This window comes from Erpetoichthys calabaricus, chromosome 3, assembly GCF_900747795.2.
Source record: "Erpetoichthys calabaricus chromosome 3, fErpCal1.3, whole genome shotgun sequence".
Taxonomy (NCBI): Eukaryota; Metazoa; Chordata; class Cladistia; order Polypteriformes; family Polypteridae; genus Erpetoichthys; species Erpetoichthys calabaricus.
In genome coordinates this window covers 187,417,490-187,431,861 of record NC_041396.2, presented here as the reverse complement: position 1 = coordinate 187,431,861, position 14,372 = coordinate 187,417,490, and the positions used below count along the sequence as shown (strand labels likewise).

At 36.2% G+C, this 14,372-nt stretch overlaps 1 protein-coding gene across 1 annotated transcript in view; it reads left to right on the top strand.

The window, feature by feature from the left end:
- fig4a (FIG4 phosphoinositide 5-phosphatase a) overlaps positions 1–14,372 on the top strand; it is a 280,104-nt gene that overhangs the window by 207,292 nt on the left and 58,440 nt on the right. The window contains exon 22 of the mRNA XM_028791311.2: positions 11,272–11,357. Within this exon, the coding sequence (XP_028647144.2) occupies positions 11,272–11,357 (86 nt within the window). The remainder of the gene's footprint in view (positions 1–11,271; positions 11,358–14,372) is intronic.

Here is a 14,372-nt window from a genome sequence, read left to right as displayed (position 1 = left end):
CACTTTCAGTTTGGCAGGGTACAAGAGGCAGTATCCGATCTCGGCTTTCCGTAAGCGCTGTTTAATGTTGTAAAAAGCGGCATGCTTAGCAGCTGTTGAGGGTGAGAAATCAGGGAAGATACGAATGTGGTTATTTTCAAATATAATCTCTTGTTTCTGCCCAAGAAGTGACTTACATTAATTTCTCGAAGCGCACAACAAGAGTCCTAGGTTTAGAGGTATTTTATCCCCATATGCGGTAAGCTGCTGCTATCTCAGTGTCTGATTTAAAGTTATCCTCTCCAGTTATTTTTGAGAATAGTTCAGCAACGAATTTCAATGACTTTGGACTTTCACGATTCTCAGGTAGACCTTTGATTCTAATTTTATTCCTTCTGCATCCATCTCCAAGTTTTTTGCATTCGGAATTTGCAGCTGTTGCTTTTCCATCAGCTGTGGATGCCAGATGTTCGGCTGTTTCAATTCAAGTCATGAATGTCTGCTTAAAGTCTTCCAGCTGATTGACAAGTGCTCTCAGTTTATTCTCAAACTTAGACGCATTTTCCTGAATGTGTTCCTCAATTTTTTCCAGCATTCCTTTGAAGGCTGCCTCAAAGCGATTATATACATGTTTCTCCAAGTCTTTATTATCCTGTCGCAGCTCCAGCAGCAGCTTCTTGTTTGTCTTGAGCATACCATTTATTTCTTTCTTTATATCTTTCTTAATATCTTAGTTGAGCTCATTTATGGCCGTGGCCATTGTAGCAATCATTACCTTCAGTTCGGTTCAGATAATTTTCGGCTTTCATGGTCCACAGGTGAAGCGGAAAGCCCTATTTATTACAGCTGATGCTCCTGGCTCGCAAGGAATAGATGAAAGCATAGACTGCAAGGCCATTTCCAGTTTCAAGTGATCTTCTGGAATCGATGAGCTATCGTGACCTGCATCACTTGCACATTTGCTCCCATTTTCGCTCTCGACTGGAGATGATGCAGCGGAGTGGGGTCCTGGGAAGTCTGTGCTTTCACCTGTCTGTTCCATGTCAGTCTCTGAAAGGCCGTACCTTGAGCTTGGACTTGGACTTCATGCCTGTCTAGGCTTGGATGTAGTTTTAGATTTCTTTTCTGTTTCTTTCTAAGCGCCTTTTTTGCCGCTCATGTTTATATATGCTTACATATACTGTAATAGAACCTCCTTGGTTTGGGTAAGTATAGGATACCTCGGGATAATAAGAAATAAGAGAAAAAATAACACCGCTTCAGACGTCCATCTCCCGTAACGGACGAGACCAGCTCAACCGTATTTAGTTTTTCTTTTGTGGGGAGGTTTACCCTTAGGTATTTATGTCAGTCAGCCAGTCAAAAATTCTCAGAATTAGTTAAATAGCACTGGCGTAGGGTATTGTATGTCTACAGTCTTGTTAATCAGTCTGCCAAATGATATTGTGCTGAGTTGATTGAGTGCTTATCTATCTATCTATCTATCTATCTATCTATCTATCTATCTATCTATCTATCTATCTATCTATCTATCTATCTATCTATCTATCTATCTATCTATCTATCTATCTATCTATCTATCTATCTATCTATCTATCTATCTATCTATCTATCTATCTATCTATCTAAAATATGACCAATCCAGTCTCCCTCCTAATTAATTAATAAATCATTAGCCTCAACTTGCCTTCAAAACTGCAGCTGTTACTCCTACATTTAAAAAACCTAGTCTTGATTCATCCATTCTTGACAACCACAGGCCTTTTTCAAACCTTGTCTTCCTTGCAAAGTTGCTGGAAAGGAAGCTTGGCACATGGCTTTAAACTTTTCTTTTCAACATATTTTTTTTTAGTATTCTCAGTCTGGTTTCTGCGCACTTCACAGTTAACAAATTGCTTTTCCTGTAGTTGTAAATGACTTCCTTCTGTCTGTTGATACTGGTGCACTCAACACCTCCTCCTACTTGATTTTGTAAGTAATGAAAATTCTCCTCATCTCTCTTTAATTGCCATTGTTGACACTGGCACCGAAAGACAGTACATCATTTCACTTAGAAAACACAAATCCTCCCTTAACCATGTTACTCAGTGCATGCCCCAGAGAAGTTCTTGGGCCCCTTCTTTTTTTAATATTTGTTATACCCCTTGGCCATATCATCTTTCACAATGGTTTTGGTTTTCATTGTTATGCTGATGACATCCACATGAATTTTTACATAGAGATTACTACTAATTTTCTACCCCACTCTCTAACAAAATATATTTATAATTTAAGCAAGTAATTAAATTTTCTCAGATTAAATTCAGGTAAAACTGTGGGGTTTTTATTTGCCTCAAAATCCATAGGTTCCAAGATGCAAAACCTTTGTATTAATATCGATAGTGTGATTGTTAATTTTTTACAGACTTTTTGTAATTTTGGTGTTTTACTAGACTCATTACTTTTTTAGGCTCACATAAGCTCACTTAGTAAAACTGCATAATTCCATCTCTGCAGCTCTGCTCACCTTTACTATATTGGTTCATGCTTTAATTTTAAACTGACTTGATCGTTGTAATTCCCAGTTTACTGGTCTCTCAGCTAAAACATTCAAAAGACTACAGTCTGTTCAGCATTCTTACTTAAAGTGTACAGAGCACATTATGGTTATGCAATACACCGGTACTGGACGGTATTACTGCTGTATTAGCATTTCTGAATTTTCAGTACCTGAAGTCTACTTCACCTGTCCTCTCAATCCCTCAAATAACCACAAATTCCCCACAAACACTTGGTATTTTATACTTTGTAAAACTAAAAACATCAGTTTCTTTTTGTATACAATGCAAACTTCTGCTTGCCATATTTGAACTTTTGCAGAGTCGAAACCCTGGTTGAGCATATTCACCCTTACAACCCTTTACATGTACTCTGGTCCCCTGGATGCTAGTTGTTTGACAGACCAAACTATCTATGTGGTGAGGCAGGTCATTCAGTGCCATGGTTCCCAAACTTTGGAATCCATTACCACAATGCATTTCAGATTTCTCTTCCCCATTTTCCTTTAAAACTGAACTCAAAACCTTTCTTTTTTTTGTCTTAATGCTTAGTTTCTGTAGTTAATTTTTCTTCTGTTTTATTTCTAGGTACGTGTTTTTTAAGATACGCTTTGTTGCCTTAATGTTTATTCTGTTATTACTTTATTGATGGTTCATTGTTTTATTGTTTATGAACCTGTGCAGACATGTAGAATTATTTATTACATATTAATTAAATATGAGAGCAGTTATGAGAATAGAAGGATTCTCCATAAAGTAGAATTTACTTTTTCTAAAGTGTAAAACATTTATAGCCAGAAGTTCAAATATTTTTAACAGCTGGAGATATTTTTTTTTATTATTTTGAGACAAATAATAGAAGTATTTGGTTGAAACTATGACTGTTTATTTTTTTTCTTTAGTATTGAACTTTGTTGCTGTACAGTCCACAGTTAAAATTACACTGCTGGATAAGCTGAGTGATGTGCAATACACCTCAGAACTTATTTCACTTTGGGTATAAATCATACATGTAATATCTTAATTCAAAGCAGTCTTGTCTTTAATCATAATATGAATTCTATCAAAATACTTTTAAGATGCTAAAATTATGTATGTTCACGTTAGACTTTATTAAGATATATATAATGATAAAACATAAATATTTGGCTAACAAACAATACATCTACTGTATATTACATTAATGATGCAGAATCTTGCACTGACAATAGATTGCCTTTTTTTCCTTATGTTCTTTCATTAATTTCTTTCTTCCTTCACCAAGAGATAGATGAAGCTTTGATTTCAAATTGCTATACGTAATTAACATTTATTCAGTTCCTTCAGATAATTAATTATTCAATGACATAACTTACAGCCATGTTTATGCTCATTGTGCTGAGGTGACTTCTGCTATTATTCTCTTTTAACATTTAGGTAATTAAGTCAGACAGCTTGTTTCTGTTCACAGTGTAGTGAACTACATTCCACTCTTAGGATGTTTCTGGCCTAGTGCGTGATGGTGCCATGATAGACTCTGACCCCATGTGCCCCTGAATTTGATTAAGCATGTTTGAGAATATTAGGTTCTGCTTCAAATCCTACCTTTTTAATTAAAAAGTACCAAATTGCTTCTCTTAATTTATAAAGAAATTAAAAAAATGTATTTGGTTTTTTTTTATTTTATTTGAAGAAAATATCATTGCATATAAGCAAGTGAAACTTGTACAATGAATGATTTCATAGTCAAACTAGAAAAAAAAACAGAAAATTAAAAAAGAAAACAGGAACAACAAAAGAGATAAAACCTAACAAAACAGAATAGAATTCAACCCCTACTCAAGAGAAAGAGGACTAAGAGCATGGGCAAAGATGTCATTTTTCCCCTCCCTATGAATGCTTATTCTGAATTTTTTTAGTTAGATCTTGCCATATTTTAAAACAGATCTTTTAAGTGAGAATTTGATTTTTTCCCATTTCATCAGTTACCCACTTACTTAAAAAAATAGGTTTGTATTCTTTCAGGTAGACACCCTGAGTGCCCCTTTACCGGACCGAGTACTTGTTTAAAAAAATCTTTCACTATATCATGCATGTGAACTATGACACACCACGACACAAACAATACCTTGTTTGCAAGTGACGGGTGTCGAGTTCACACTCTTAGTAATCAAATTGTTACAGTATTTACAGTTGAGTTTTTAATCTGATATGAAGTCACATGTGGAGTGTTTAATAAATTGTCACAAAATATTTGAAAAAAGCATATTCATTATTCTGTATAAGGAATACCCAAGTGTTATGCATCAATCAAAAGGTTCAGACCAATAGATTTTAACCAGTGTGATGAACCCTCCCCACCAATCGAGCAAATGTGAACTTCAGGCTGAAAACCAGAAACAGTATTTCAAAACTCTTCTGATTTTTCATGTGCTTTCGCATATTACCAACAGCACATCTGCAAGTGACACATTAGTGCCTACAGCAGACTCTTCTGATCAAAATAAGTCCAAGCATATTATTGTATGATGCAACAATTAATAGATATCCTCCAAATAAAAGGAGACACAACGCCACTTTTGGCACATCCCACCTCCCAATTCCGGTTCATTAGCTCGGACTCAATAGATCACACACTCACAAACCTTATACAGTGGGATTGCAGCAACTGTGACGTCCCCAACAATATGTAGATGTCTATATATGAACATAAGACACAGATGGCAGTGTGTTGTAATGAAATATATGAGTCTTTCAAAGACTCATGGCGCATCAACACACAGAGTAGTAGAGCATTTAACAGCATAACTGAGCATCGTTATTTTGTATTTTCTGGCAAAAATGGCTTAAAGTCGACCAAAACACACTTTGAATGAGTTTTTGGAGGCTATCTCCAAAGACAGCAATAAAGACCTGGCTGATTTTGAGTCCAATACAGATAGCAGTTCAGATAAGTTTCCTGAGTAAGTCAACTTACAAAACTTTCGTATTGATTGGTGTTGATCGTTGTTACTTGAAATTATTATATGTAAAGTTATATTGACAATGGTACCATTATGTACTCATAATATTCATTTCATAATGCATAACATGTATATATTATATATAATGTTTATGTAAATTACAATGCATAACTCTTCATCTCCGTTTATCAGTATTTCATGAAATTGTTAACACAAAGTCATTTACATTTTTTTACATAAAACTGTTTTGTGTTTATATGTATGTGTGCGTCTAGTTTTTTCCTAGTTTAGCAGCAGTTTCTAAGTAAAAGAATTTTACAATTTGTGTTTTGTATCAAAATTAATCACATTTGGAAAGTTACGTTAGGTGCTAGTGAAAAATTGACTGTCCTTCCTTTGATTTTGGAATAATAAATCTTTATTTTGTGCGTTCCTTTCTTAGGTGAAAAATGCTTTCAGGGTACCCATTTGTACAAGTTTGTGGAGAGGTTTTGGATAGGGAAAGGGTACCCATGGTGCCATATGCTGTAACTATTTTATTTCTTTGTGTTATCAACATGAAACTTTAGACAGGTACAGTTGACATGTCTGGGAACATATCAGAGGTAAAGGTAAAAGATGTAGAGGGAATAAATATTTATTAAACATGATGCCTGTATGTGTTAATTTTTTGGTATAGGCTATTACAATCAATTTGTTCTTCTCTGCCTTGAGCCCACATGGAAGTACACCAAACACAGCTGTTAATGGATTAGGAGTGATTATGATACCAAGGCTGTTTGACAAGCGTTCAAAGATTTTTGCCCAAAATGATGTCCATTTGATGCACTTCCAAAACATGTGGCCCAGTGAGGCTAGAGATAGATTGTAATGCTCGCAGTTTGGATCTTGCCCTGGATATATTTTGAACAATTTTAAATGAGATAAAAGATTTTAATTTAAATTATTGAATGCTTAAGAGCTAGAAAGAGGTAGAGTGTATTCTGTGTATAAAGAGCTAAAGTGTATTCTGTGTATGGCTGCATTCCACTCACAGATAATAATTGAAAAATCCTTTTCTCATCATACCGTAGGATCTTTAAAAATAAGTTTCTCTGAGATACTTTTATATATTATAGAGATGCTGTTTGAGTCTTGGAGTTTGCATGTTCTCCCCGTGTCTGCGTGGGTTTCCTCCGGGCGCTCCGGTTTCCTCCCACAGTCCAAAGACATGCAGGTTAGGTGGATTGGCGATTCTGAATTGGCCCTAGTGTGTGCTTGGTGTGTGGGTGTGTTTGTGTGTGTCCTGCGGTGGGTTGGCACCCTGCCCAGGATTGGTTCCTGCCTTGTGCCCTGTGTTGGCTGGGATTGGCTCCAGCAGACCCCCGTGACCCTGTGTTCGGATTCAGCGGGTTGGATAATGGATGGATGGATGGATGTTTGAGTCTTCAATACTGATTAGTATTTCTTCTGGAATGTAAATGGTTAGGAGGTGTGGAAAATTTGGGTAGGTTTATTTTAACAAAATTTCTAATTTGAAAGTAGTCAAAAAATTGTGTTGCTGGGAAGTTACATTTGTAGCATAGGTGTTCACAAGATTCAAAAATTTTATCTATATACAGTTCTCAGAGTGTTTAATCCCTTACATTTTCCAGAGTTTAAATAATGTGTAGGTTTGAGAGGTTTGAAAAGGTGATTATCTTGTGGAGGAGCAAAAGATCAAAGCTTATCTGCTTTGATGTGCATCCTGCATTGCTTCCTCATTCTGAGTGACTGGTGGACAGTTGGATTATTGGTATATTGATGAAAATTAGTGTTTACTGGGACACAAAGCATGGTATATGAAGATGTACAGCAAGATTTTATTTCCATTGCAGGACAGGCCTGTGTAAATTCATTCATTTGTGTCAATTTCCAGGTCTTTATAGCTTGTGTATTCATCACCCAGTAATTAAATTGAAGTTAGGTTGTGCCATGCCACCTTCTGCTTTAGGTCTTTGTAGAGTTGCCTTTTGAATTCCTGGACGTCTTGAATTCCAGATAAATGAGGTTACTAAATTAGTTTAGTTTCTTAAGCAACGATTTGTTAACATTGTGAGGGGTGGTCGCTGTCCTTACCTGCCCTCGGGTTGGAAGGACATTGGGAGAGAGTTTACACAGGGCTTTGTCTCCCCCAGGATGCTAGGTAGCAGTGAGCACAGGCTTGGATCCCCGCATGGGTGCCCACAAGGCATACCAGGTATGTTAACCCTGTGGGAAAGCCTTGTTAGGTCTCGTTGGGGCCTGGGGGATCTGCCGAATTTGGAAGTCCCTCCAGCCTCGCCCGGAACTGCTTCAGAGCTGCAGCGTCATATCACCGGACACACTCCTATCCCTTCTTTGATGTAACCATAAGCAACAGGAAATTAAAAGAAGTTACTTATGCTAGGGAAAGATCCTAGAAGACTGATGAAAGAGTGTTCTAACCCCTTTGTTTAACAACAGAGGAAATGAAAGGGAATGTGAAAACTGTTGTGGGGTTACGTTAATGGAAAACGTGATGAAAGTGTTAGTAATGTGTTAGATTTAGTGCAGTGTTTATCAGTCTATTTGGTGTTGCAATCCACTTTTTCTCATGTGCCTTAGCGACTCACTGACGGAGGGATGCAGTTGCCCCTCCTGGTGAAACGAACATGTTCGTCAAAGTTGGAAGGGGGGAGAATCGAGCACGATTGTTGAAGCATCTGCTAAGACCCACTACCAATATATATAATTGCAACTCGCAACCCACAGATGCGGTGGTGGTTGAGAAACAACTAATTTAGTGAAAATAAATGATTGACATTATGGATTTTTAAAGGTTAAGGAACGGTTGATTCCATATTTACTCTGTGGCAATAGCAGGGAAAATGGTTAAAGGGAAATGAACAGCTACAGTGGATTCAGAAAGTTTTCAGACCCCTTTACTTTTTCACATTTTGGTATGCTGCAGCCTTGAAGTAAAATAATTTAAATTAATTTTCCCCCATATCAAGCCACGCTCAAAACCCCAGAATGACAAAGTGAAAACAGGATTATGAAAATAAGCTGAAATACATGACACAAGTATTCAGACCCATTGCTATAACACTTAAAATTTGGCTCAGGTCCACCCCACCCCATTCCATTGATCATCATTGAGATGTTTCTACATCTTTGGTATTTTTAATTGATTGGGCATGATTAGAAAAGGCACACACCCATCTATAGAAGGTCCCGCAGTTGACAATGCGCACCAGAGCATGTGTTGATGAAATTGCCAGTAGAGGTTAGTAACAAAATTGTGTCAAGACACAGATATGGGGAAGACTACAAAATTTTATGCAGAATTAAAGGTTTTAAAGAGTTTAGTTGCATTCATAATTCTTTACTGGAAAATGTTTGGAACAATCCAAATCTTCACAGACTTTGCCACCCATCCAAACTGAGCAAACATAGGAGAAGGGCCATGATTAAAGAGTTGACCAAGAACCTGATAGTCATTTCGGCAGAACTCCGCAGAACCTTTGTGGAGATGGGAGAAACTTCCAGAAGTATAACCATCACTTCAACACTCCACAGATGTGGGCTTTATGACAGAGTGGCCATACAGAAGCCTGTCCTTAGAAGCTTGCTTGGAGTTTGCAAAAAGGCACCTAAAGGACTTGAGAAGCAAGATTCTCCGGTTTGATGAAACCAAGATTAGCATCATGTCTGGAGTAAATCAGACACCACTCATTACCTGTGTAACACCATTACAACAGTGAAGCATGGTGGTGGCAACACTATGCTGTGGAATTGTTTTTCAGTGACAGGGACAGGCAGGGTTGAAAGAAAGCTGAATGGAGTAAAGTCAGAGATAATCTTAATGAAGACCTGCTTTATAGCACTCTGGACCTCAGACTGTGCTGAAGGTTCACCTTCCAACAGGATAATGACCCTAAGCAGAGAGCAAGAACAACACAGGAGTGTCTTAGGGACAACTTGTAAGAGTTGCTCAGCATGAACCCAAAAAATAGCTGTTCACTGACAGGCCCAATCCACCCTGACATAATTTGAAGGAACAGCAGTAAAGAATAACAGAATATCACCAAATTAAGGTATGCAGTGCTTGTTGAATCATATTCAAGATGTAGGCTGTAATTGCAGCCAAAGGGCTTCACCTATGTACTGAGTAAATGATCTGAATACTTGTATCAGTGTAATGTTTTATTTTTTATGAATTACCAACATTTCTAAAAGCCTGTTTTTGCTTTGTCATTCTGGGTTATTAAGTGTTACTTGGTGTTGAGGAAAAATGAATTGAAATGATTTTAGTACAAGGCTGCAAAAAGTGAAGGGGCCTATAATAGATTCGCAAAGGATGTTATAGTGTGTCTAAGGAAAAAGAAAACTCTGGAAACGCTTTTTAAGATTATTATGGTAATAATAATGGTAATAATGATGAGAGAATTAATGGTAAGAATAGAATATGGAGACACTGAAATGTTCAATATGCAGATAGGTCTCTATCAGGTTTTTCTCTTTTGGCCTGTTAGCATTTTCCTCTGTGATCCTGTTGTGGATGTGGTTAGTCCGAATATCATGGTGGTGAATTCTGGGGATTGTTACATGTTGATGACTTTGTAATTATGGCAGAGTCAGAGGAAGAATTACAGAAAATGGTGATTGAGTGGCAGGGGATGTCTTGGAAGAGGGAAGACTAAAAGTAAATTCTGGAAGATTATAGTTCTTGATTAGGGACAGAGGGAGAGAGGGGAGACTGTTACTATAACATAGAGCAAGTTTAGACATGTGGGGGCAGAGAAACTTACATATATGGCTGTAAAGTGGAAATTGGTGTGAAAATACATCTAGTATGGAAGAATGATGAGAGCTAACTCAGATGGTGTGTGTTAAATGGATGATGATCCATGTAAAGATAGTTATGTTGGTGTACGGTGCAGAGACATACAGAGTAAGATAAACAAGATGAGAATGCTGAGGTGGGTTTTGGAGAGTCTTTTTGAGGAACAGATTAAGCCATAAAGAGGTTAAGAGAAGGACAGGAGAGGTAAAGATAAGTGAAAAAAATTAAAGATGGCATGGGCATTTGGTAAGGATAAACTAGTGAGAGATGACTGAGAGAATCTGGAGAAGACCTATCACAAGGAAAGAGTTAAGGGGAAGATAGGCTCAGATGAGAGAACTGTGTGAGGAGTGATTTGAAAGAGAATAATTTACAGAAGAGGCAAAGATGGAGGAGCTTCATCAAGGCAGCAGACCCCTAACAAAGAAGTAATGGCAGAGAAGGAAAAATGAGTAGCATACCATGCATTTTAAGTTAAGTTTTAAATGCTGTTATCATTATTAGTTAGACATGTCATGCAGTCATTTTAGTATTTTTCAGTACTTATTTATCAAAATAATGATATTCCTGTTTGCTGGAAAATATAGGCAATCAACACAATCTTTTAGAGTCTTGGTGACTTTGTTTTGGTGCAACACACCTCTTTAATCTGGTGTAATTGAATGTGTATTTTCCAAAGTAATTAATCTGCTGTTTTATTAAAAATATATAGTGCCTGTTCATTTAGGTCAATCTATGAAAATGATACATGGAAAAAAGTTTATCTTACTGTATGTAAAGAGTAATCGTATCTTTTTTTGTCTGAGAATGTTTGACTTTTTTATGTTTAGGTGTTTTGTTTTTGTACATGTTCTTTTTCTACAAAATATGCATTTTTGAATGGTTTTCAATGTGTTTTGCAAGTTATTTTTTATATTCTATTCTGTAGTAAATCAAAAATTGTAAAAAGCAAACTTTACATAATATTTTTATTTTTACATTTTTTCAGGACTTGCCCCAACTACATGTAAAGGAAGTATATGGATTAAATCCTGCAGAACATCCTTCTGAAGATGACTTATTGATTTATCAAAGGTAGGCCTTTCCTAATTTCTCATTCTGTAGTGAAGTATTTATAGTGTGGCTTAAGTTGCATCAGTCAACACAAAATATCAAAGAAGTGCATGCAAATTATGATTTATGATTCCTCCCCCAAACTATGCGACTCTTCAATTCCACCCGGGGGGGTAAACGTTAACATTATTCAAAGTTATTGTCTGTTTTTACCTACATTTTTATTACTCTTTAATGTAATGTTGTTTTTTTGTATCATTATGCTGCTTCTGGAGTATGTGAATTTCCCCTTGGTATTAATAAAGTATCTATCTATCTATCTATCTATCTATCTATCTATCTATCTATCTATCTATCTATCTATCTATCTATCTATCTATCTATCTATCTATCTATCTATCTATCTATCTATCTATCTATCTAAATTCAAGATGGCACAAGGTTTTGCTGTATATTTTCAAAGAGATTTGCTCAGTTTATTAATAGCAGTGCACACAGCAGCCACTGAAGAGAGCAAGACTTACCAGACTACATTTCTACAGTAACTTTTGTACTTAGGGCTTGAATGGTGTGAAATTTCTGATAGAATTCAATTATTCCTACATTTGCTGCCCAGTTTGATAGCTGTCGAGAGGTGTGTCCATTTTAGATATCTGGAGCAGTTATTTCCTCAGAAGTACTTATTTCATTTTCTAAATAACATAACTAGGTAACATTTTATTGATTCCCCAACGGTAAATACACCTACTCACCCAATAACATAAAACAAAAATTCATGGTTATTAATAAGTTTATATTTTTAAAAAACATCTTAACTTTATAAAGTACATTGAAATATGTGTAGGAACATTATCTTTCTCAGCTGCATTATTACCCTGCTATCAATGAGGGGTATATCCTAGGTCATTTGGAAAGAGTCTGCTTGACACCATCCTGGAAGCTATTAAAGTTTAGGTTGACATTTTCTGTAAATATGACACCTATATACATAGTCAGAATGCATGTGGTTCAGTAACAGTAGTAAAATGAAAATGCAAAAGAATACATCCTTTTCTTAAACCCCTTAAAGCTAAATAGTCACAGATTATATTATTTCTACAGTAATCCTAGGGTCAAACCCAAACTTATGCATTGCGCCAAATAATTAGCCCCATTCATCTCTCTCAAAAGCTATTTCTGTACTTGGCTATAATAACACCTACAGGTACTCTATTATGAATGAGGCATATATTAGATTAAACAGATGACAAAAACTGAAAAAAAGAAAACAGAATTTTTATGGCTAAGGGAAAATACTAGATGATACAATGGATAGAGAACGTGTAGGCAAAAATATGGTAATGAGTTTTAAATTTGTTTTACATGTGTAGACTCTCAAACGGCAAAATCAATCAACATCATTGTATCAGCTATTACCAGAATATTCCAGAAGAAAATAAGTGTCTGGCTGAGCTTCATCAGCTTCACATTCCCTCTCCCTATGTATCCTATAGTGTCATATAGCAGATGCTGGGATCCATAACATTATTGTAATATGGGGCTGTCAAAAATTATTAATGTTAAATGCACTTAATCTCTGTTATATCTCTTTGAATAGTCAGGAATAATAGCTTGCTAAAGTTACTAGTGCAATGTTCCTTTTGAAAATGTGGACATAATGCAATTTCATCTTTATTTAAATAGTTTTTTCGATAAATGTGATGTAATGAAACAAAAAGGAAATTTGACTTTGCAATTATTTATTCAAGGAAAAAATAACAGATATATCAATTCCATTTGTAAAAAAAAAGTATGCATACATTGGGTATAATAGCTGGTATTGCCACCTTTGGCAGAAACAGGCATAAGTAGCTGTTTCTGGTAACTGTCTACCAGTCTCTGACATTGACTAGAAGAATATTTTTTGCAGTCCACCATGCAGAATTCTTTTAGTTGTGCAACATTTGAGCTATTTCAAATGCGCCCCCTAGCATCTTGATAGGGTTCAGATCTGGGCTTTGATTTGGTCATTCCAGAACCCCCCATTTCTTCCTTTTTAGTCATTCCTTGGTGGAATTATTTTTTATTTATGTTAATGGTCATTGTTATATTTCATTTCCATTTTTGGTTGTGCTTTGATCTTCTAACAGATGCTCTCACAATATTCTAAAGCACTCACTGGTACAATTAGGAATTTATACTGAATTCTTTGATGGTCAGCTTTCTAGGCCCTGATGCAGCAAAGCAGCCTCAAACCATAACATTTCTTCCACCATGCTTTACAGTTGGTATCTTAGGTTTTCACCAGACATGTCTTCTGTTACTGTGGCCAAGTAACTCTGACTTTACCTTGTGTGTTTAAAATCCTGGGGCCTCATGTATAATGCCGTGCGTAGAACTCACACTATAACATGGCATACAGACAAAAGCAGAAATGTGCGTACGCACAAAAAAATCCAGATGCATAAATCTGTGCGAATGCCAACTTCCACATTCTTTCGCTACATAAATCCCGATTAGCGTGAAAAGTAACTCATGTGCATGCGCCTGATGCCCCACCCCAACTCCTCCCAGAATTATGCCTCTTTGAATATGCAAATCAATATAAATAGCCCTTAAGCTCTGCCTTCTGTGAAAAGATAATGGCAAAAGCATGGGGGAAAATAGAAGAATTTCAGCGAATACCAAGTGTAGGCAAGGAAAAACTTACATTCATACATATACACACATACATGCACTTACAGTAACATAGAAATCAATATAAACAACATTAACATCATTATCATATGAGAATATGAAGTAATATATAAGAAGCACATTTCATATAAATATAAATTATTAAACAGTAAAATCTTCTTCTATAATTTGCTACCGTGGCTATTTGTTTGTCTGTCCAGGATTTTAAATCACCTGTAGCTTGCAAACCGTTTCACGTATTGACTTGAAATGTGGTACACATATAGTACGTCACGTCTGCTATCCGCTTTATGGGTGATGATTGTATTACTCTTTTTATCTTTATTTTATTTTATTGTAGAATCAACTCCTATCTGCGCA